Below are 24,637 nucleotides of genomic sequence, written 5' to 3' on the forward strand. Positions count from 1 at the left end.
CCTCGACTAACCAATGACAGGGCGGTATCTTGCCTCGTTGCCGGCCGCGGAGGGGCGCTTGGGCCAATAGGAAGCAGAGCTGTTGGGGCTCAGCCAATAGAAAGTTAGCTGGCTGCGCCACTCGGCCAATGGGCAGGCGCTCGCCGAAGAGCTCAGCCAATCGGTGCGGCGCTGCCGGGGAAGGCACGGGCATGGCGGCGCTGCGGGTGGCGGCGCTGGGGTGGTTGGTGCTGCTGCTGGCCGGGGGAGGCCCCTGGGCCGCGGGGCAGAAGAAGAAGGAGGTGAGGGCCGGGCCGGGTTGGGCGGCGCTGCGGGCCGTGCCCGCTTCGGGCCGGGTTGTGCAGCGCCGGGCACCGCGGAGGCCCCTGTGCGGACAGCAGCGGGCTCCTCCCCAGCGGGGGCTCTCACCCGACCTTCCCAGGCTGCTCGAGAGGCCCCAGCCAGTGCTGCTAGGTCTTAACTATGGCTGTATCGTATTGGAAGCTCAAAAATCGATCGGGTTTGGTGGGGAAAAAAATGCAAATAGGACTTATTTACTTTCAGTTGCTCACTATAAGTCGGTGGTGAGTGAGAGCTGGTCATCGAAGTGGACGTTTTCCTTTCTTTTGGGGGAAGCAGCCCTAAGAAAGTGCTGGCAGCAAACCCACAAGTTGGTTAAGACTCTCCGAGAGTGACTTGGGTTTTGCACATGCTGCGCCAGTGAGCAGCCTTGGAAATAATGGCTTATTTTAGACACTTCTACTATTATCAATTGCATGTGGTGTTGAGGGTTGAAATGATCGTGCAGATAGGATAGTTACCGTTCACCTGGCAGCGCTACCCCCAGCTTCCCAAGCAGATGAATATGTTGCAAAAAATTGTGGTTTGTTTTTTGGAGGCCACTAAAATCACAGACACACATACATTAGATGGCACAAAAGGTGTATTTGCAAATAGGGTCAGAGCAGAGTCAAAGACTCAGATTATTCTGAATCCACCAAGGAATTTTTGCAGGCTGTATTTATTTTTTTCCTCCTGGGCACGTGTGCAGAAACAGGAACTCTTATAGCTCATTTCTGTTTCATACAAGCATACATGTGGTTACATCACTACATCCATCGCATGTACATTATAATTAACTACTTAAGTATGCAGGGCGGAGAAGTAAATATGTATCAGCTAATTGAGCATGCTCAGAGAATACTATAGGTCACTAAGAGTTTAAACCTCCCCCCCCTTTCAAGGACACACAGTCAGTTGAATTCCAGCTTCTGTAATTTGCATGAGAACGGCTAGGGAGAAGCTGGGGGAGAGTCTGTGATTTAGTATAAGAGAAGCTGTGGCAAGGCTGGCCAAGGAAAAAAGTCCTTGGCAGTGTTTCTTTTTTATCAGGTGCAAGACGCAAGCTGTGCATTTTTAATAATACTCTATTTCTAACAAATAGATGGCAGCGCTTGGCTCCCTGCCGGGGGGCCTGGAGCCTTGTGGTGGGGGATAGGCCAGGCAGGGAGAGCCTGGGCCTGTGCTGTGCTGCTTGTCTCCTCACACCTCAGTTGTCAAGAGGATCCTGCGGGTGCCCTGGTTGAGGAGCGCTGGTTGGGAGTGCTGTTGTAAGCTCTTTTTTTCCAGCTGTTCATTGACAAGGGGATAAGTCCACCCTTCCGGTCAGGGACAGCCAGTCACCAATCCAGTTTCTTGGGCTGTGGATAGAGCGGGCCTAAAACTGCTTTAAAAGGGTGCAAGGATTTGCTGCCCCGGAGCTTGTTCCAGTTGTTCTGCCTTCAGTGTTACATCTGGCTGCTCTGAGAGCAGTGCTCAGTAAGCTTTAGTGGCTGTCGTTTTAACCTGGAGTGGAACCGGGTTAAAGTTATGACAGTCTTGTTCCATTTATGCTGCTGTAGGAATGGAGCACTGACAGCGACGCTGGAACACCTTGTACATGCATTATTTCATACCAGGATGACTCTTAGCCCCTGTCCACACTCTGATTAGAACCTTGTGATCTTTGCTCGGGTCTTACTGATTTGCAGGTGGCTGAGAGTCGCATACCATTTTGCTCAGAGAATGGTGTGAAGTAACTGGCAGCTGCATGAAGGAATGAAACGGATCAGAAAGAGGATGTAGATTGCGTAATTTCTCAGGGTTCACTTTCAGGTGCTGGAAACTGAGCTTGTATTCCATTGCTAGTGTATAGGCTACAGGTGGAAAAAAGTATAGGTTTTCCTCACCAAGCGCTGGAGTTAGGTTTCCTGAAAGTTTCTGCAGCTGGCAAAAACGTGGTTGGCAAGACAAAAGGCTTACGGGGAAAATGGCAGGTGTCAGGCTAATGCGCGGCCATGGAAAACCATGGTTGCTCAAAACTGTATACCGTGGTAGCCAAAATGGTATACAGAATATCAAGTGTGGGTGGTTGGTGAGGGAAACCTGTATCATTGTATGTTTGCCCCTGTTTAACGCCTTGATAAGATAGCCATATCTGTAGTATTGATTCAAGAAGATCTGGGATGGAAATAGAAAGGGAGCTGAAACTCACAATAGAGATTGTATTGGTAGGGCAGGGTTGGGACGTTCTGCACAGTATTTGTAGTTGTGTGCCCATTTTCAGCTGCCTGTGGTAATAATGAAAACACAGTTTAAAAAGAAAGGTTAAACTAACCTTACAGTCATATATATATATATATATATATATATATATATATATATATATATATATACACATAAACCTTTTGTGGAAGGGTGAGGGAGGTGTGTTCACGGACAAGAAGGGAGGAAGGGAGTGTTGACTTTACCTTAGTGGCAGCAACTAAAACAGATCAGTGAATATATAATTTAGGTCACTTGAAAATGGGAATTTCTTATTTTAATTTACCTGGTGGTAAATTACAAATTATTAATTATGTAAATTATGTGATATAAAATTTTATGACTAGCAGAAAGTACCAGGACTTTGCAAACTTGTTTAAAATGAAATATCCAACTATTTGTGGATCATTACCTATGGATGAGGATCTGTGTATTCCTTGAGGAATATTAACATTGACCATATAACATATAGCTTTATTTTCTGTATTCATCTTTCTGACATGTTACCATGAGACTTAACACTTCAGAGTATGTAAAGACTTGGTTCAACTTAACATGTCATCCTTTTCTTTTCTTTTTTTTCTTTCTTTGTTTTTAAAGCATCTCTCTGGCTTTATTTTTTTTTTTTAGATGGTGTTATCAGAAAAAGTTAACCAGCTGATGGAGTGGGCCAGCAAAAGACCTGTTATTCGAATGAATGGAGAGAAATTTCGCCGCCTTGTAAAGGCACCACCAAGAAACTACTCAGTGATTGTGATGTTTACTGCCCTTCAGCCTCACCGTCAGTGTGTTGTATGCAAGTATGGATTTAGTTCAAGTCTAAATAGCTTAAGTATGTCCTCTTCTGTATGTATGCTCATCTGCTTATGTTCTTTAGGAGATAAACCTGTACCTTTTCCTAATTACATTGTATCTGTTGCCTGCAGATGGGAGAGCTAATATACCTACACTTAAAACTACAGTAGCTAAGTATCTCATACATCTGTGTGGCAAATAATATAAAATTATATTTATAGCTTTGATATCTGCTGAAGTAATGGTAGTTGTGCAATGTGAAAAAGGCAAGTGTTGCATGCAAATTTAATTACAATTTTAGACAAACAGAGGTTAAAATATATTTTTGGGGCATGAAAGCTAAAAAAAAAATCTTCACAGGTTTGCTTTTGTATCTTGCCAGTTTACATTTCATATATCTCTAGTGCAGTTAATTTATTTGCAGCGATACTATTCCAGATCCTTGAGTTGACTACAGCCCCTCTGCCTTGCTCCAGAGGTATAAGGGGCCATAAAGGTGGCTTCAGTGACAAATTGGTTAAATTCCTTTGTTCTTGTGTAGAGTTATACTGGGGGAAGAGAGCACACCTGGTTGCATTCTGATAATCTGTGCACTTCATGACAGTCCTTTTGGATTTAGGCAGCTCAGCACAATTTGAAGCAACCTTGAGCTTAATCTTTGCATGCATGTAGTCCCAGACCCATACTGCTAGACCAACCCATGCTTAAATGTCTTAAATAAAATTGTGGTATCCAGTGCTTCTGTCAAATAAAAACATTATGAATGTGCACTTAAATATTACACAGAATTTATTAGTTCAAAGCCTCCTTCAGTTAAGTGGGTGTGGTAGATGGTATACTTAGAATGAAACATTGTATCTGGAAGGATGTTTGAGTTGCATCTGATGTTTTGGGCAAACACTCATCTGTTTTTATGTGTTTATACAGGCAAGCTGATGAAGAATACCAGATTCTGGCAAATTCCTGGCGATATTCCAGTGCATTCACCAATAAGATTTTTTTTGCTATGGTGGACTTTGATGAAGGCTCAGATGTATTTCAGATGGTAATCTCTGTCTCATTTTTTTAAGTGAGTTTTATTAGGATATTGGAAAATGGGGGAGTAGTGATTAGGAAATATATACAAAATATTAAGGTACGATATTCTATGTTAAAGCATAAGGGCAGGCCTGTCTAAAGCAGTGGTGCTCAACTTCTTGGTCCTGTGGGTCAGAGAAGTGTCTCAAGCCCATCTGTGCTCCAGAATTGGACCCTGATGGTTTGGCACTACCCCTTCCTGCTTCCTGCATTGAGATTGGATCCTGAGGGGGCCAGGATTGGACCCTGAGGGCCTGGCACCCTATATGTCAGGATTGGACCCTGAGGGCCTGGCACCATCCCTTTCCACTCCCTGTGTGCTGAGATTGGGTCTGGTGGGGGTGGAGAGTAGCACTGCCCTCTTATGCCCCTTCCCTCTTGTGCCAGGATAGGGCCCAGTACATCCCTGCCTGGCCCTATGCATTGGGATCAGGTGCAGGTTCCAGTGCACAGGGCTCGAGGCTCCCCACATATCCAGAGATTTGGCATCAGGGAAGTAGTGCCACCACTCCCCCTGCCATGGAATTTCTAGACCTGTAGGGAGCCCCGCAGGCCTGATGAGGTGGCTGCGTAGGCCACTTCTAAGTTCTTTGTCTAAAGTGACTGCAGAATTTTACTGTCCTTCAACCCAAATCTCTGTCCTTTAACCCAAGAGAAATATGCAAGTTATCGTCACTACTATATATACTGAATATGCATGAGGGATGAACTGAGTGACCTAATTGTGTCTTGGTAGGGATACAGGACTTCATAGTTTCTAGGGTCGGAAGGGACCTGAGGAGATCATCGAGTCCGACCCCCTGCCATGGCAGGAAAGAGTACTGGGGTCAAACGACCCCAGCAATATGTGCATCTAACCTCCTCTTAAACACCCCCAGGGTAGGAGCCTGCACCACTTCTCTTGGAAGCTGGTTCCAGACCCTAGCCGCCCTGACCGTGAAGTAGCACCTCCTGATATCTAACCTAAACCTACCCTCTGCCAGCTTGTGACCGTTGTTCCTGGTCACTCCTGGCGGTGCTTGGGGGAACAGTGACTCCCCCAATGCCTGCTGATCCCACCTGACTAGTTTATAACAGGCCACAAGATCCCCCCCCCAACCTTCTTTTTTGGAGGCTGAACAGGTTCAGGTCCTGTAGCCTCTTCTCGTAGGGGCTGCCCTGTTGTCCCCTGATCATACGAGTGGCTCTCCTCTGGACCCTCTCCATGATGTCCACATCCCTCTTGAAGTGTGGCGCCCAGAACTAGACGCAGTACTCCAGCTACGGTCTGACCGGTGCCGCATAGAGGGGGAGGATCACCTCTTTGGACCTGCTCGAGATGCATCTGTGGATGCATGACAGGGTGCGGTTGGCCTTCCTTACTGCCTCTCTACACTGCCGACCCATGTTCATCTTGGAGTCAATGATGACCCCCAGATCCTTTTCCGCCTCCATGCTGACAAGAAGGGAGCTCCCTAACCTGTAGGTATGGTGCCGGTTGGTCCTCCCAAGGTGCTGTGTTGAAATCCATCCTATTCTCGTCCGCCCACCCTTGTAACCTGTCTAGGTCTGATTGTAGCCTGTTGCATCCTTCCAGTGTGCCCACATCCCCCCACATCTTAGTGTCATCAGCAAATTTGAACAGGGTGCTTTTTACCCCTTCGTCCAAATCACTGATGAAGATGTTGAACAGTGCGGGCCCGAGGACCGAGCCCTGGGTGACTCCACTGCCCACGTCCTTTCAGGTTGAGAAGGACCCATCCACTACCACCCTCTGGGTGCAGCCCTCCAGCCAGTTGTTGACCCATTTGACTGTGTGGGTGTCTACACCACAGCCCCCCAGTTTCTTAATGAGAACGGGGTGAGAGACAGTGTCAAAAGCCTTCCGGAAGTCCAGGAAGACTATATCCACTGCTACCCCTGCATCTAATGATCTGGTGATCTGATCATAAAAGGCCACCAGGTTGGTCTGACAGGACCTGCCACTGATGAACTCATGTTGGTTGCCCCTAAGCATGCAGTCCCCTGCTGGCCCCTCCTGGATGTGTGCCAGCATAATTTTCTCAAACAGCTTGCCTAGGATCGAGGTAAGACTAACTGGCCTATAGTTTCCCGGGTCCTCCTTCCTGCCTTTTTTGAAGATGGGAACCACGTTGGCCCTCTTCCAGTCCTCCGGTACCTCACCAGAGCACCATGAGTGCTCGTAAAGTTGTGCCAGGGGACTTGCAATGACCTCGGCCAGTTCCTTTAGAACTCTAGGGTGGAGATCATCTGGACCGGCTGACTTGAATACGTCCAGCCCCTCCAGAAGCTCCCTAACTAAATCCTTGCTAACCCATGGCCCAGGTGTGCCTCCCCCGGGGCCCAGCAGGGAGGTGGCTGTTCTGGTCTCTACTTAGGAAGACGGAGGCAAAGAAATCGTTAAACATGTTAGCTTTGCCATCTGGTGTGACGACCAAGTTTCCCATCGCGTCCTGCAAGGGCCGCACGTTACCTGGGACCTTCTTTTTACCTCCTATGTATTTAAAAAAGGACTTCTTATTGTCCTTAATCTGGGAAGCTAGTCCCAGTTCCATCTCTGCCTTGGCCTTCCTAACTACCCCCCTACATCCCTGAGCAACTACAGAATAGTCCTCCCTGGTGATGACCCCTTCTTTCCATTGGGTGTAAGCCTCCTTTTTAGCAAGGAGACATTCCCGGATGGTTTTGGTTTTGGTGAGCCACGGAGGCTTGTGTGCTCTCCTGTTCCCTTTGATCCTGGTTGGGATTACCTTCCTTTGGGCTTGGAGGATCGTCTCCTTAAGGAGCGACCACTCTCCTTGGACACCTGGCTCCCCTCCCCTCTGGGACCTCAGCGCTTCTCCAACTATCCTCCTTAGCTCGTTGAAGTCTGCCCTCCTAAAATCTAGGGCCGCTGCCTTACTGCATGCCTTTGCCACCTTGCGCTGGGTGGTGAATTCCAGCAGGCGATGATCGCTGTCGCCCAGGTGGTCGAGCACCTGCAGCCCCCTCACCAGGTCATCACTTGTGGCCAGCACCAGGTCCAACAAGGCGTCTCCCCTGGTGGGGCTGTGAATCTCCTGGGTTAGATGGAGGTCCTGCGCTCTGGCCAAGAACCTATGTGAGCATTCAGACCTGGCTGACTGCTCTTCCCAGCAGATGTCCGGGAAGTTCAGGTCCCCCATGACTACCACATCCTTAGCCTTCACTACCTCTGTGAGCTGACCCAAGAATTCCTGGTCAAGTTCTTCTCCCTGGTTGGGAGGTCTGTAGTAGACTCCTACCGTTAAGTCCCTTTCCCCTCGACTGCCTTGTACTCTAACCCAAAGCACTTCAGAGTGCCCCTCCCCTGACTCCTTGCTAATTAACGAGGATGTGTATTCCTCCTTAATATAGAGCGCCACGCCCCCACCTCTCTTTCCTATCCTGTCCCTCCTGTACAGCCTATAGCCCTTGACATTGACCGCCCAATCATGCGTTTCATCCCACCACGTTTCCGTAATCCCCACTATGTCCGGGCTGGTGTCACCCAGCAGGAGGGCGAGTTCCTCCTGCTTGTTGCCCATGCTACAAGCGTTTGTGTAGAGGGATTTGAGGCCTCCTGTGGGTGCGTGTACTGACCCCCTAGTCCCAGCATTACCCTGGCCCCTATCTCTTACCTGTTTATTCGCTTTGCTCATTGGGCTGGGCTGGGCTGTAATTGTGGGTGCTGTTTGGTCTGGCAGTCTGATGTTTCCTCTGCCCTCATCTTCCCCTTCCCTCGACGAGCCTAGTTTAAAGCCCGCCGGAGGGGGTCCGCCAACCTAGAAGAGAACACACGCTTACCTTTAGGGGAAAGGTGGAGCCCATCCCATCCCAGCATGTCTCTCGTCGTGATGTGCCGGTCATGGCTGAGGAAGCCAAAACCCTCCTCGAAGCACCATTCCTGTAGCCGCCAGTTGGTCTCCGCGATGCACGTTTCACGCCGTCTACCTCGTCCACTTACTGGCAGGATAGAAGAGAAAACCACCTGTGCGCCCATCTCCTTCAGCACGTACCCCAGAGCGTGGTAATCCTCCATCAGGCGATCAGGGCTCCTGGCCGCATCGTTAGTGCCCACATGGACTAGGACCATGGGGTAATAATCGGTGGGCTGGATTACAGTCTGGAGCATCCCTTTCACATCCTGAATCCTTGCTCCAGGTAGGCAGTATACCTCGTGTGCCGAGGGGTCCCGGCGACAGATGGGGCCCTCCGTACCTCTCAGGATGGAGTCACCAATGATGATCACGCGACGCTTCTTCCTCCTGGCCTTCTTGCCTCCTCCAGCTTGCATGGGACGTGGTGAGCGTGGAGTTGCCTCCTCCCTGGTTTCGTCCTCTCCTTCCTCCCCCTCCAGGGCTGCCAGGGCTTCGTACCTGTTCTCCAGCCGGACTGGAGGAACTGGTGCTGCCATGTCTCGAGCAGCCCTGGCACAGGAGGTGACCGTCTGCCACTTAGCAGCGGAGAGCTCATCTTGAGGTGCATCCTCCTTGGTCGTACAACCCTGCAGGGAAAGAAAATAGCTGTCAATTTCCTCCTCTGCCTCCCTGATTCCCCTCAACCTGCTAACCTCCTCCTGGAGCTCCCTCACCCGCGCCTCCAGGGCCCTAAGGCGGGTGCCTGCAGGACAGTTGTGGGGGTCTCCAGTCCCTGCCCGCCCAGGCCTTGCTGGGCAGCTCCCGCAGGCCAGGGGGTTGGGGGACGCCAGCCCCACTGTGGGCTCTGTCTGGGTGGAGGCCTCAGATAAGCCCTGGGAAGGCCGCGCCCCCCCCCAACTTAATGGCTGGGTGAATTATCCAATGCATAATAGGTGATGGAGAAGAAATATAAAGTGCATAGAAATATCTTTAGGTTAATAGAGAATTTTAGGTTAGACCTCTGTTGTTGCTTGACTTCACCATTTGTTACATTCCTGCTCCAATTGTTTGTTTCCTTTTTCATATCCCACCAAAGTAACACGATAAAAAAAAAAATTAAAATGGCTGAAATTATTAATAGATTCATAGATGTTAGGGTTGAAAGGAACCTCAGTAGGTCATCAAGTGCAACCCCCTGCCCTGGACAGGAAAGAGCACTGGGGTTAGATGAGCCCAGCTAGGTGCTTGTCCAGTCTCCCCTTGAAGACCCCCAAGGTAGGGGAGAGCACCACCGCCCTTGGAAGACTATTCCAGATTCTGGCAACCCTTACTGTGAAGAAGGTCTTTCTGATGTCCAACATAAATCTGCTCTCTGTAAATTTGTGGCCATTGTTCATAGTTACTCCAGGGGCTGCATTAGTAAATAGAGCATCTCCTATTCCCTACTGCCCTTCCCTGATGAATTTTATAGGCAGCCACAAGATCACCTCTCAGCCTTCTCTTGGAGAGGCTGAAGAGATTCACGTCCCTCAGTCTCTCCTCGTAGGGCTTTGCCTGCAGGCCCTCAACCATACAAGTGGCCTCCTCTGAACCCTCTCAAGATTCTCCGTATCCCTCTTGAAGTGTGGCACCCAGAACTGGATGCAGTACTCCAGCTGTGGCCTGACCAGTGCCACACAGAGGGGAAGCATCACCTCCCTGGACCTGTTTGTCATGCATCTGCTAATGCATGATAAAGTGCGATTAGCCTTGTTGATCGCTTTGTCACACTGACGACTCATGTTTATCTTGGAGTTAACTATGACTCGCAAGATCCCTTTCCGCTGCTGGGCTGCTGAGAAGGTCCTCCCACAGCCTGTAAGTGTGTTGGTGGTTCTTTTTGCCCAGGTGCAGCACTTTGCACTTGTCTTTATTGAACTGCATCCTATTCTGTTCTGCCCATTTTTCCAACCTGTCCAGATCCGCCTAGATCCGTTCCTTATCCGCCTTATCCGTTCCTTATCCATAGTGTTAACTATGCCCCATAATTTGGTTATCATCTGCAAACTTGGACAGGGTGCTCTCTATGCCCTCGTCCAAGTCACTGATGAAGACGCTGAATAGTACCGGTCCAAGGACTGAGTCTTGCAGGACTCCACTGTCCACATGTTTTCAGGTCAATACCGACCCATCCACCACCACTCTCTTGGTACGACCCCTAAGCCAATTTGTCACCCACCTGACCATGTAATCATCTACATCACAGCCTGTCCATTTCTTTATGAGAATGGTATGCGATATCGTATCAAAGGCCTTCTTAAAGTCTAGGTAAGTGACCTCTACCTAGACTCCTGCTTCTAAGCATTTTGTGACCTGGTCTTAAAAAGAAACAAGGTTAGTCAGGCAGGATCTACCTGCAGTGAACCTGTGCTGATTTTCTTTCAGCATTATTTCCCCTGCTGGGCTCCCAGAAATGTCATCCTTAATGAATATTATTTACTTGCATGTTATTTATCTCATAACCACTTAACATGGTTACAAACAATAACAGTAATGAAAAATCTCTTAGATTTTTTTTTTTTAATTAAATGCTTAACAATGACTTGTACAATGATGGCACCAGTTTGTGTTAAAATAAGTCAGCAAAAGACTTTGTATCAAAACAGTGATAGCTAGAGTGCATTGAGGGACATCTTTAAATTTTTTTCAAAAGATATTTTAAAGTAACTCAGGGTGCAGCTACATAAAAGGAGCAGGATTAGAAATTTGATATATGTGTTTGTCTAAAAAGAGCGACTGTCCTGAAAATCAGATGTAATAAGTTCCTGTGAGTTTCAGTAAATTTAACTTTTTAATATATTTGTTTATTGTAACTTAAAGCAGTGCCTAATCAGATGATCTAAAGTCCCTTTTTAATACACAGAGCCGTCAGAAGAAACTAAAAATGATACCCCTCCCTCCCTTCCTTCTTCTAAATGACTTTGTGGCTTTTGCACAAGGTTTAATTCATAATAGAACTTGGCTCAGAATAGGTACTGTGTGTGTATTTGATTTGGGAGACATGTATGTTTGTAAGGAAAGAAAAAATATTTTGAGTGTTACAGAACTGGTTTCAGTTTGTATTCCTTGCATTTTATATTCAAGCCTCTCAAAAGGAAAGTGGATTTAATAGCAGAGATTTGCCTGGCTTTGATTCCTGTGGTTGTAGTCCAAAGCATAAGTGAGTCTAGGTTTGCTAAAAGGTTTACAAATCTTGTCTGATATTTCTCTTTGTGATGAAGACTGGGTGAAACCTTCTTGGAGGTATTATGCAGGTCACTTAGAAATAGATTTTCAACAATAGGAATATTATAATAATAAGAAATTACAAGAAAAATTATCAACAATTTGTTCATAAAGAACATTTGACTTTTTATACCACTATGTATATTTCTGCCCACTACTTTACAGATTTCCTCACAGGTATACATACTCATGTTGCCCCAGGATGTCTAAAATCTAGGCATGCAGCTGGTCAGTCCTGGGGCTGGCAGGCAATCTGCTGACTGTTGGAGCCGGCCACAGGACAGCTTGCAGCCTTGAACCAGTCCAGGGACAGCTGGAGTCCAAAACAGAGCTGCCACCTCCTGCCTGATCTATAGGGGAGGCTGGGGGCAGTTTTGCAGGCATTTTATGTCCTGTCCCAAAATTCGTGCCTGTTACCAGGCGTGTCTGTCATAGCAGGACGTGCAGTGTTTGGGATGGGGCATAAAATTGCTCTGATCCTAATTGCACTATTGTTTTAATGTCTGCCAGGGATGTATAATATTCAAAGGCAAAAAAAAAACCCTCAACAAAGCCAAACCAAACCTCATGTGATCTCTAAAGTCTTCCTTTGCTACCAAAGGCAACCGTAGCACTTGATAGATAGAGAGAAGTAGTTAGCCATGTTAGTCTGAAGTTGGGCAAAATGTAGGATAGGTTTGCACCTTGTAGACTGAATCAGAGAGGTGTGTTACAGAATAAACTGTCATAAAAAGAGAGTTTACTTACTGCTGTGAAAGGATGCAGTATCTTTTGATGTAAGCCCTCTGCTTATGAAAGCTTATGCCGTACATCTGATTTAGTTACTGTATGGGTGAACACTGGGCTTTTTTCCCTTTCCTTTTTTTCCTCCTTTTTCTTCTGTGGACTGTCTTGAGTCCTTTTTTGACTGTGTGAATATAAATACTGAAGAAAATGTGTTGATTATATTGGGGAAATAATGTATTGTTAAAACTATTGGGGAGAGGGGAACTAGTCTCAGATTGATTTCTGAGAAGTATAGTTTTTGGTGTCAAGAACTGTGTAGCTTGGGTCATTTCTGAATGCTAAAGACAGTAGGAGGTATCCAAGAAAACTGTTTCTAGCTAATATACTGAATGCATTATTTGATGTCTTAGGTTCTGGTCCATCCTACAGAGTTTTGAAAAGAAGAGGCTTTTAAGCCACAATACTATGTAGTTAATATTGTTGTTGTTTTTTATGGGTTTTTTTCCATGAGGTGCATATTATGATTGGTTCCCCCATGATTAATTAGGTGCCCAAGCTTAATTATAAAATGAGTGATAAACTAGCAGTGAAAGAGAAGTTTAAATTGCTAGAAAATATATTTAATTGTGATGCCTTTGTCTTTTTTCTTTTTAATATAGCTAAACATGAATTCAGCTCCAACCTTCATTAACTTTCCAGCCAAAGGGAAACCTAAAAGAGGGGACACATATGAGCTTCAGGTGCGAGGTTTTGCAGCTGAGCAGCTTGCTCGTTGGGTAGCTGATAGGACTGATGTCAATGTAAGTACAGATATATTTTTCTGTTCTTACTCTGAGGTAATTCTAGCTATGGAAAGTCTGTTTCTCAGATGTATAGTGTGGCTAAGAAAATCTTTTCTACTGGGTTACTGTAAACATGTCCTGTGCCCAACTGTCTCTAGCTAATTTTGTAAATTAAATAGCTTTCAAATGCAAACAGTTATTACTCTTTGGTTTTTCCATGCTATGATATTTTACTTAAATATTCTGGCATTTTTTTTAATGTCCTATATCCAGAAAGATACCAGATCACTTTACAAACTGATATAGATTCACTTACCACTTGGAAGTGCCCAGTACTATGGAAATGAACCAGTTTTGGAATGATCGCAGTTAGGCTATGAACAGATTTTTGTTCTGTAGGATTCCTTGTAACAATAGAAGTGAGGGGGGCACCCTGCTGTCTTTAAAAAAGTTAATAACATGGTTTATTTTGCATGCTTGCATTATTTCCAGTTTTTGTGATATATTCCTTGCTGACTAAAATTTTTAATTTGAGTGACCTTTCACTTTTTTGTATAGATTCGAGTGATGAGACCACCGAACTATGCTGGTCCTCTTATGTTGGGTCTGTTGCTGGCTGTCATTGGTGGCCTTGTGTATTTACGGAGGAGCAACCTGGATTTTCTGTATAACAAAACTGGCTGGGCCTTTGCTGCTTTGGTATGAAAATTAACTTTTTTTTTAAACTGCAGTCTGTTTCATATTGATCTAGATTGAACTTAAAAGATCAGGAAATTTTGCATTTTCTCTGTCACCTTTCTTATGAGAAACTGTTTACTAATAAAATTATAATGGGTTTATGATTATGAATTGTGTTTTCTCACTTACTTCAAGGCAAGCTGAACATGGGGTATTAAGGGACAGTATTTTTAACCAAGGGCAGAACATATTCCCCATGCCTACAGACACACAATCTTAAGTGAGAATATTATTAAAGATCGGGGGGGGGCAGGGTTTGTTTTGCTTTGTTTTTTAACCCAGTCTCTAATTCAAATCGGTCTTGTTTTGGGGGTTTATTTTTGCATGTCTTTTTCAGAATTTAATTATCAGAATATTAATGTAGACCAGATTCCAGATGTTTAGGATGTGGTTTCTGGAATTTATAGCAGCTTCAAGTCCTTGCCCCTAAAGCCATACAAAAAAAAAAGTCCTTGGTACTGCTTCTGGATAGATACAAGAAAAAATGCTAAGTAACTTTTGACTAGCAACATTTGAAATTATTCAAGATATGTCCTGAAACAATGTTTGTTTGGCCATGTGGTGATAACATGCAGAATCTCAAAGGAATATTTTGTTTCTGTACAGTCTTGTGTATCATCTTCCCCTCTCTTGGATACTTCTTGCTACCCAGCTTGATGGCATAATGGTCTAATTAGTCTGGCAAATCCTATGTTCCCTAAAACATAGTGTATATGTTTGCAAAAAAGAGGATATCTTGGGTAGATAATAGCACACAGTAAATAAGTCTCGTGATCATAGTGTTAAATTCAGAAATTCTGGGACCAGGCATTCATTTTAACACACACTGATACAGTATAATACTATGTCAACATTGTATGTGAAAACCATTTATGCCATGGACTTTCAGACTCAAGGGCAATGATTTTTGAAAAACATAACTTCTAAAACGCTTGTGGGTAGGGAAGTACATCACGTTTGTTAGACTGAAATGCAAAGTTCATTTAGTTTTCCTTGGTTATCTGATGGTACTACTTGATTCCAAGATGTTTAATTCTGGTTCTGTTTCTGATGGTCTGCCGCTGACAATGGATGTTGTGTATGGGGAGATGAAATATAGAGGGGGGAAAAAAAGGGTAGGGAGAATCAAAATATCCATGACTTGTTTTGTTCTTCCTTTCCAGTGCTTTGTACTAGCAATGACATCAGGTCAGATGTGGAACCACATCAGAGGGCCACCATATGCTCATAAGAATCCCCATACTGGACAAGTGGTAAGGCTTAGCCCTCTTGGTGGGAATCAAGTGGAAAGGGTCAGATTAAAAAGCAACATTCAGGATGCATGTTCTGTTCCTTATGTCAGACTTCCTGGGTCACTGGGACTATCGATACTGTAAGAACAGCTGGCCCTACTCTACTATAGATGGTCAGTAAGACAAATGAAGTTGAATTGACTGGCTCAGAAGGAAACTTGCCCTGTGCCAGAAGCATGTTGTCGTGAAGGAAAGGCTTTGCAGGTATGATGTATGAATAGAAATATCTTAGGGCCTCCAGCAAGGATTTAGAGGACTCCCTACTTGGTCCTACCATCCTTTTGGGTAAGAGGGGGGAGGAACCATGAATAATCATAATGCAGACATACATACATTATGGTTAATATTTTGATGTTATTACATGTGAGTGCAGTCAGAATTTGCAAACCAAATGTGCTGTAAAGATGAAAATTGGTACTTGTCTATGGGTGCGTCTACACATTGTTCTGTGGTGACATAGCAGCGCGCTACAGCGAGATAGCAATTATATGTGTCTACATGTGATCACCAGCTGCTTAGCCATAGCAGCGAAATTTAACCACGTGCTGTGTGCATCATGTAGTAATCACCTTACTGCGCTATGGCAACATCACCTTACGGCGTCGTGTAGACGCGACCTATTACATCCAAAAGACATAATGTTTTGAAAATTTTGTTCCAACTCCCACAGGAGTAATGGCATTAATCTATAGAGAGGGCAAAAAGGTTACTTAACATCTGATTTCTTCCAGTGTGTGCTCTCTTTTTGTTGCATATAAATGAGAAAATAGCTAGAAGCTCCCCTTTGTCACCCCCCCCACACACACAATTAGAAGTGTGGTAGCTAGTTTCACTGTGAATGAGCATTCTTCCTTGCCAAATGGTAAATGCAGCTTTAATGCGACTTATTCCAGTTGACAAACCACTCTGCCTGGTGACTGAGTTCTGTGCAGTACCAAATATTAAAAAGGCATTGGTTTAGACTGCCATATCTGGGCGTAGGCAATACCAGATTCAAAAGGATCTCTCTCTAACATGCATGGTTTGGCATCCTTTTAACATTTAGGGCATTTGAAACTTTTTGCTTCTTTTCTGTCAAAAGCTGAGAGGATACAGTTACAATATACAGCAGTAGGTTTAGGTGAGTCAGGAATGCTGCTTTGGTTTCTTCTTAACTTTCTCTTAAGAGGAAAGGCAACATGTACAATGCAAGTTCCAAGGGCAGTGTTATTTTAGCAGATACATATTATTTTAGGTCTACATCTGTGCTTTTTGCCTGGGCCTTTCACTTTTTTGGTTGTTTGTTTTAGTATAACCACCTTTATTTCTTCTATAACATTTTTATTCCGTATCTCATTTGCCCGTGAACTGCTCTATTCTATCACCACTTCATTTGCAGACAGTTGTCCAGGCAAGGGGAGAAGTGATGGAAGTTTTGATTTAAAACAACTTTTGCTGCTCTTAGGTGGTCTGATTTTTAAAAGTTTAATCACCGTTAAGAACTTGTTAAAATAGCAAAATTGCCTTGTTGTCATCCTCCTCCTCCATACATGTAACTAACTGCTGTGTAATAGATGCAAGATGCACCTGAAGTCTTGCCCATTTGTAGTGGGGTCATGCCATATACCTTGAGGTGATTAGGCCCTAGGTATTGGCACTTCAAATGAATGCTGCTTCACCAATCTTCCAGTTAGCCTCTGAGAAAGTTGTGAAAACTTCAGTGAAGAACCAAGGTCCAATGAAAGAGACAAACACATGACATCAATTATTTTCATTTGTAACATTTTTATCAGAAGAATTTTCTGTGTTTTTGTAATTGCTGTTTTATTATCTCATTCTCAAGGGCACACATAGCAAATGTATTTTTTCAGCATAATAATTACAAATCCTTTGTTTTGTCTTTTAAAGCTTTAATCTTTCAGATTTTGTTTTAACTTCTCTATGGCAACTCTTTCCTTTCCCTCCTTTTATCATGGGAAGATCTTATATTCTGGAGTCTGTTGTGAAGGCTCCATGATGGCTTAGGGAAAATTCCCTCAGTACAGGAGCAACATAGGATGTATGTAGTGATGTATACGTTCCAGCTCGATGCTTATAATCTCCAGCCTACGGAGTGGGAAGTGGATCCTATGTGGGAGGAAGCGGGGCATATTCAGTGTTCTGCACTGCAGTTCAGGGAATCTGGGCTCTAAGAATACTTCAGTAATTTAAAACAGCACCTTGGGCTGCTCTCTACATGCTTGGGAATGGTTTTGGCCCTGCAGCTGCCTGAAAGTTTGATGGCGTGACGGTGATATAAAACAACCTGGCCCCCACTCTTCCTTCCTGCCTCTCCCATTCTGCATGTCCTGAAAGACTCAACAAAGAATCTAACTCCAAGTTGCATAAATGCTACTAATTATTTGAAATCTGCTCCAGTTTCTTTCTTAAAATAATTTAATTTTGTCTTTTACAGAACTATATCCATGGAAGCAGCCAAGCCCAATTTGTGGCTGAAACGCACATTGTTCTCCTGTTTAGTATCCTTCATAGTAAAAATATACACTTTTTGTGACAGTTAATTTTTTTGCCAAGTGTCTGCCTCTGTCTGTGCCTTTGCTACCCTACAAAAGTAGTTTGTCAAGATTCCTACCCGTCACCTAGCCGTGCTGCCAGTGACCAGACTCTGGCAGCCCTTTCTTAAACGCGCTAACAACCAAGTCATTTGTATGCTTACCATCTTTCTGGCAGTACAACAGGAGAGATTGATTATTGCCATTTTTTTTCTTTCTCCTTGAGCTTGATACAGTCTTACAACTGTGAATCACCACTCCTTTGTGGTGTCTGTCAGGTCTGGTTCAACCTTCCCGCTGATTCTTTCTCTCTGGTGGTGGATTCGTTTCCTTTTCTGTGGTGCTTGATTTCTGTTCCACTGCTCTCTTGTCTTTATTCTTCTGTTTATTAATGACATACAGGGTTTCCTTCCTCTCACTCTGCTTGCTTCCCTTGATAGAATGAAATTACAGCTTTGTCACTGTTGCCTTGATATGCATCTTCTAAGGCTTTTTCTGGCCAAGAGAAACACCTTAAAAAATCAATCACTCCTATTTTCTTTGAGCTCAGCTATGCAGTTCTCCTGTCTATTGTTCATAACCTCAGTCCTGGATAGTGAACTTCCCTCCTCCTGCATTTTCTGTTAACTCACATCCTCTTTTCATATCACCTTTTGTATGACACTGTCTTACATCTTTACTGAAGTCTTCACCCAAGACTTTTTTATGTCCCCATTTTCTATGGCAGTGTCAATATGTCCAGCCTCCAAGTCCCAGACCACAGGTGCCACCTCAAGAGGCTGGTCCGAAGTTTTTCTAATGCAGCTGTTGCCAGGCTGAGCAGCCTTTTCTATCTGTCCAATTCTGTCTTTTACCTGAAAACACATTCTCCTTTTTTCTTTCCCTCCTCTCTTCCTTTCCTGTTTGTTTTTAACATTGCAGAACATTTTAGGGTACACGTAAGAAAGATGCTAAAGCATGAAATCTTATTAGCTGTCCTTTGGTTTAATACTCTCTTTTTCTCTCCCTGTTCTGTAACGCATTGTAATTTTCAGCACTTTCTAGTTTTGTTAGATTTGTCAATTAGTCTCACATGAATTATTTTTCTTCCCACCAGAATGTACTTTTTTTTTTTTTCAGCTAATGACAAATTCCAGCATTTTTTACAGTAGTGCAGTCTACACTATTTTTTTTCTTTTTGAGTCAAGAGCGTGAAGCAATTTAATTGATATAAGGTAACAGGAATCTTACCTTTTTTCTTTTACTTCTCATCTATTTTAACTATTTATTATTAAAATGTGGTAAGATACAATACATTGTTTTAAATGTAGGTAAATTCATGCATCATGTAAGCAATGGTGTTAAATGATCTAATGTTGAAAGGGTTTTCAGATTTTGGTGCATACTTACTGAATGACTCGGACCTTTCTTTGATGAAAATGTTCCCTAAAAACTCAGGTGAGATGTTGTTCTATTTAGTTATTACACTGTACTGTTAGATTGATTCTGACAAAGTGTGTGGCAGTTCACAATGACATGGCATTAAAATGAGTGGAGCTATAAATTATGCTCCATTCCCCAAGTCCCTTTCTGCTGCCCACACTGAAACAGATTTGCTAATTGCTGAGCCTTTAGAAGACTACAATTGGTGGAATCATTTATGCAGCTTTACTAATGGAGGTTTTGCTGAAACAGGAGGCCCTCTGACTTCTATCATTCTATTTTTAAGCCAATAGTAAAACTCCTTTCATTTCAGTGAAAGCAAGATTCGGCCTGAAACATACACCCTGCAATGCAGTCAAATAATTGGGGCTTGCATTTTTTCACTGTGTATGTAGTTTCACTACGTCAGAGTTCATTATTGTTAAATACAGCATAACTTACTTGTTAGGCTGAGCCTTCATTTTAGTGTTACTTTTACTGGGGAGTAAGAATTCAAACTGGAAAACAACAAAGGCCAAAATTTCACTGTTTGTCTGGTATAGTCTGTTAGTTGAAACATTCCTCAGTTTTTGTTTAATTGATCACCTGATCAGGCTAATGGAGATTTGAATAAAATGGAAAAGCTTTTGAGGATCACCTTTCTTCAGGGGACAGGAATAGATGAAAGTAGAGTAGTCAGAAGTAGTGGAAAAGTCTTCATCCATGCTTTGCTTTTTTGAGGAAAGGAGTACTGTTTATTATAAACTTGCATAGTTTAACTTTTAGCTAGATAGTTAGTTTCCCTACAGTTTTTCCTCTTCAATATCTTCTGGATTAGTATTATTTCAAATTATTGATTTCTCCATCCCTCACTCTCCCCTACAGTTTCTTGTTGGTGGAGAGACTGTAGTCTGTCTTACAATAGATTTTGTATACATCAGGTATACAGTGAGCATTGAATGCATTATAAAATTAAGAATGAGTGTGTTTCTGCCAGTTGTGCCTTAAACACATTTTGCAGATGGTGGCGTTACTTTAGGAATGGTACTCCTGCATGAAGCTGCCACATCTGACATGGATGTGGGGAAAAGAAAAAGTAAGTACTACCTTTCCTAATACAGGCTATACATTTATTGTGCAATTAAACAGTTTTGTTTCCATGTGGGGAAGAGACATTCACCAAATACTTACAATATGCTGGTCAGTTTTAGTAGAGTCACACATTGATTTTGTTATTTGTTTGTTTACAGTGTTGATGTATGTTTTTTAGATGTAATGCTTTTTTCCCTTGGAAAACAACAACATTTAAAATTACCTTATGTTACCTTTTTAGTTGTAGTGTTGGATTGCAGAAGAGAGAATCCAGATGCTGTTAAGCTGTGTAATTTCTCTGTGAGAAATCTTTAAAAAAACCTGTGGAATTAGTAACCTAATAACTGAGGGATGCACACACATGTAGTTGACAGACAACTGCTTTGTCACTCAAGGAGTGGAAATAAAACTCCAAGCCTTAGTCTTTTTAAGGCCTTCAGGTTTATCCAAAACGTAACTGCAGTACAAAAAGTAAATTTACTAGAAAACCGCGGTAGTCATTCTCCAGATGCATTCTTATTTGATACACATTGCCCTTCCTTTTGGATTTGACCCTGAGTGGTCATGTCACAGGCAGGGACTAGTTACACCATACTTTGCCTCAGTCCTGCAGACCTATTGTAGTACAGTGAAATTAACCACTGGGATAACTCGTCATTATGATGTTACTAGCTGTACTAAATTCCCACCAGAGTCATATAGATCTGTATGTAAAACAGTCCAGCTAATTAGTCACTTGTTAAAATGTACTTACTCATTTCAGCTTGCACATGTGCATTAGTCAGTTCTGTGGATCCAAGTGGGGAGTTATTGAGAATTTCCTTTGCCCTCGTGCTCTCCAACTGGAAATGTGCGCGTTTGTGCTCTTATGTTCACTATTGGCTTTCTTCTGCTTAATTGAACTATTGTTTATTGTGTACCTTGCAGTTGAGTTACTCTTTGCTTATACAGAAGCAATAGGAGCTGCTCCATGAGATGCAGCAAGGACTAGAAAACATTCTAAGAGAAATGAATTGTAATTTTTATCTGATCCCTCTTAATAGAGATGAAGGGGCTTCTCTTTTTTGTTCTCTCTATACTGTAACTATTATTGACCATACATTTTTCAAAGGGAATTCTCAGTTAGCCCAGGTTTGCTTCTGTTGACATCCATAGGAAAATTCCAGTCGACTTCAGTGAGAGCAGATGTGGCTGTGTGCTTCTGAAAACCCCAGTTATAGTGGACTTTTCCCAGCAGGACTACTAACTAATCATTTTATTCTCTATTAACTTTCTACAGTAATGTGTGTGGCTGGTATTGGGTTGGTGGTATTGTTCTTCAGCTGGCTGCTGTCTGTCTTCAGGTCCAAATACCATGGCTACCCATACAGGTTTGTCTTATTTTGATGTTTAAGATACAGTTCACCAACAGAAAAAAAGAAAAGAAGTGTGGAGAGGTGAAACCTCTTCTAAAAACTCTGTTCCTTCCTGATGAATGAGAATATTGGTTGTGCTAATGACCTGGAAATGTTAAGTTCTGTTTCTTTGGTCATTATTTCTTATCCAGAACAAAAGAAAAATCACTAAAACAAATAAGGGCCCAGTCATTGCTTAGAATTACAAATATTTTATGCTGTACTGTGTCCTTTAAATGGTCTTCTGTTTTGTTTTTGTTTGTTTTTTTATCCAAATATTTGTTCATCTTAATCCTTACTTGTTAGGACAGAGATCATGGCTGATTTTTTTCAAAACTTCCTCTACCTCTGATTCTTTTGTGGAGCACCCAGTGTGTTTTAAGTGTTGAGTACATAATTAATATGTCTCTCTCTACATCAGGTTTTGATCTAAGTATTTTATTATTTCTGAGGTAAATCTTTAAAGGCACAAGGCAGAAGTTATGTGGCCAGCTCTCATTGACCTCCCCTTCTATTGCCAGTTCTGTGTACCCAGAAAATTAATCCCTGCTTCCATGGGCAAATATTACCATCCGCGCAATTTGTTTTCACAAAGAAAAAAGTCTGTGTTGGAAATCACTGAGCCTTGTAGGCAGAACAGTGAACAGAGCTAGATTACTGCTCATTTTTGTTGTTGTTGTTGAAAGAGGGCACGTCTACACGTGGCCATATGGCGCCTTTGTTATTGTGCTGTCATGCAGAAACAGCACAGTAGCAGCCTGTATTGTGCTGTGCCGGCTGCACAGTTATTTTCAGCCACTATGTCGCCGTAGCAATGCACTATAATGAGGGAGCACGTTGCTATGGTGATACAGTGGCGGTGTTGTGGTTTTTGCCAGTGGACACTATAGTGCCATAGCATCTTGTATAGACACACGCAGAGGTGAAGGGAAACTGTCCAAACCCCTATTCCGATTTTATTCTTCTATTCCCAAAAGCCTTGTGTGTATTAAACTTCCTTGCAACTTGGGAGGACTGGCTGTTTTTTCCTTCCAGGATGAATCAGTTTGTCTTTTGAATGACAAGAAGTCTTGCTATAAAGTAATGCGTTCTGAAATATTATCACCTCAGCTACCTCATTCCCAGTTTGACATTTGTCATTGTAGTTGTCTCTTGTCTCAAAATAAGTTAATGGATTATTGCCTACTCTGAATCTGTGCTGACCTGACCCAAATTGTGTTTGTTTTTGTTGCAGTTTTCTGATGAGTTAAAGGAGTCCAGAGACCTCCAACATCTGATAGGTGTTGACATTTTGAAATAGTGTAATGGAACACAAGAGCTAAATGTGTGGTTCATGCTACCTCTCTTTAAATTGAATGAGATAGTTAAACACTGAACCAAAGAAGATAAGTAGTGCCTTACTATGACAAGCAATTTGCTCTGAAAGACACGTGGAGTATTAAGATGCATTCTCTTTTCATAAGCTTTACATCATGCTAAACAACTTTTGTTTTTTAAATATTGAGAACTATTTTCTTGAAGTAACTAGAAACTGTACTTAAATTTCGTTTGACAATGTGTTTTGCTGTTTTGCCATGTTTCCTGCCCCTTCAGGCAGTGATTTTGTTGTTGTTATCATATTTTTTTTTTCCTTTTCACTCGGTGACGGCTTCTCTTTTTCCCCTTTCTCCATGACTGTTTGATGTGTGGGTCACACCACTTCATAGAAGAGGAAGCCAAATACGTTCCTGCAGTCTCAGACCCTTGAAACATGCACCAATGTTCAGTGGCAAATGTGCATATCCTAAGCCTCTTTCTCAGATTGAATAATTTTGTACTTAACTGCAATGCAGTGCAAGTGGTTGCCACCCACAGAGAGGAAGGGAAAGATATCAACATAAAGAACTGAGAATTGGATGCAGCTAAAATCAGGATTTTATCTAGATTGGCTTAATAGTGAGATTTTTCTGTCAGTGTTTGAGACTATTCTTCCTTCTCTCATCAAAAGGACATCAGTATTTAATAAAATGACCACAGTTTTTGTTGCAGTCTCAGTCTGATTTTGCTAACAGGTTAAGGCATAATCCTGACTGAGAACATGTCATTGTCATTAATCAGTTGGCGAGATCTCTTTTCAAGTGCCTGGCATCAAAACTGTCTTGTAAAACTATAAATACTGAGAGGCTGAGCCCAGGTCAGAACAAAACCCTATAGAACACGAGGCACAAGGTTGGGACTATTCTTAACATTTTCTTCCTCTTAAACACCACAGTCTGAAAAACTCATCTGAAAAATGGTCCCAAAGGTATTTAATTGTGGCTGGTTAAATTGGATGGTCCTAACTATAGTTTAAAAACAACTTGCTCAGAAATTCTGACAGACTGCTAAACAAGTCGTCATTTAGCTGGCATCACCCAGAGTTGTAACATTCCACGTCCTTCCTTTTTTTTTTTCCAGTTTTCTTCAGCCTTGCTAGAGGAGTTGGAAGGAGAAATGGGAATGATCCCAGAATAAACACACTATCCTAATAGAGGTACAGTTAGCCTTATCAAGGGGTGGGCACCATTTCTGCCCAATTCACTTCCTTGTTTCTGCTAACAACCAGAATCTGCCGTGGGGTTCTTTCCTTTCTTTTTCCTTTCCCTGAAGGCCTGAGTGGGAAACTAGTGTCTCATGCATTTGGTCCAAACAGACTGAATAGTGATCAAAAGTTAAGAATTCTATCACCGATATTAGTGAAAATTCTTATACTGCGAATAAGTAACAGGTGCAGCTTAATACTACCTTGTGCCAGACAGGGCAAATGCTGGAGGTAACTTATGATAGAGAATGATAAAAAGAAATTTTTTCCCCGCCTCCTGTTGTCCTCTTTGTCCAAGGAGGGCGAGCAATGTAGAAGTTTCCTTAGCGTGAACTGTTCACGAGACACTAGCATTCAAACTAGAATGTTGCTCTTATGCAAGGTTGCTAAATCAACTTACATCTCAAGTGCCTTAATTATGCTAATCTAGGACTTTTTGCTAATAGTTTAGTTTTAAATATTATTGAGATGCATTTTATACAGCCCAGATAACAAGCCTTAGTGGCACAGATAATTACATGATTGACTTGATTTTGGATGGCTTTCAATAAAATGTTTTTAAGTGA

The 24,637-nt window shown here is 42.9% G+C and overlaps 1 protein-coding gene across 1 annotated transcript; it reads left to right on the plus strand.

The window, feature by feature from the left end:
- The first annotated feature begins 147 nt into the window (after positions 1-147).
- On the plus strand, positions 148-24,637 carry MAGT1 (magnesium transporter 1). Its single transcript, XM_090060313.1, has 10 exons — positions 148-281; positions 3,193-3,362; positions 4,285-4,402; positions 12,941-13,081; positions 13,622-13,762; positions 14,965-15,054; positions 17,528-17,591; positions 20,047-20,121; positions 21,397-21,487; positions 22,746-24,637. Exons 1-10 carry the CDS (start codon positions 192-194, stop codon positions 22,759-22,761), a joined length of 996 nt encoding a protein of 331 aa, XP_089916439.1. The 5' UTR covers positions 148-191; the 3' UTR covers positions 22,762-24,637.

Source organism: Crocodylus siamensis, chromosome 8, assembly GCF_052110815.1.
Source record: "Crocodylus siamensis isolate JL-2025a chromosome 8, ASM5211081v1, whole genome shotgun sequence".
Classification (NCBI taxonomy): domain Eukaryota; kingdom Metazoa; phylum Chordata; order Crocodylia; family Crocodylidae; genus Crocodylus; species Crocodylus siamensis.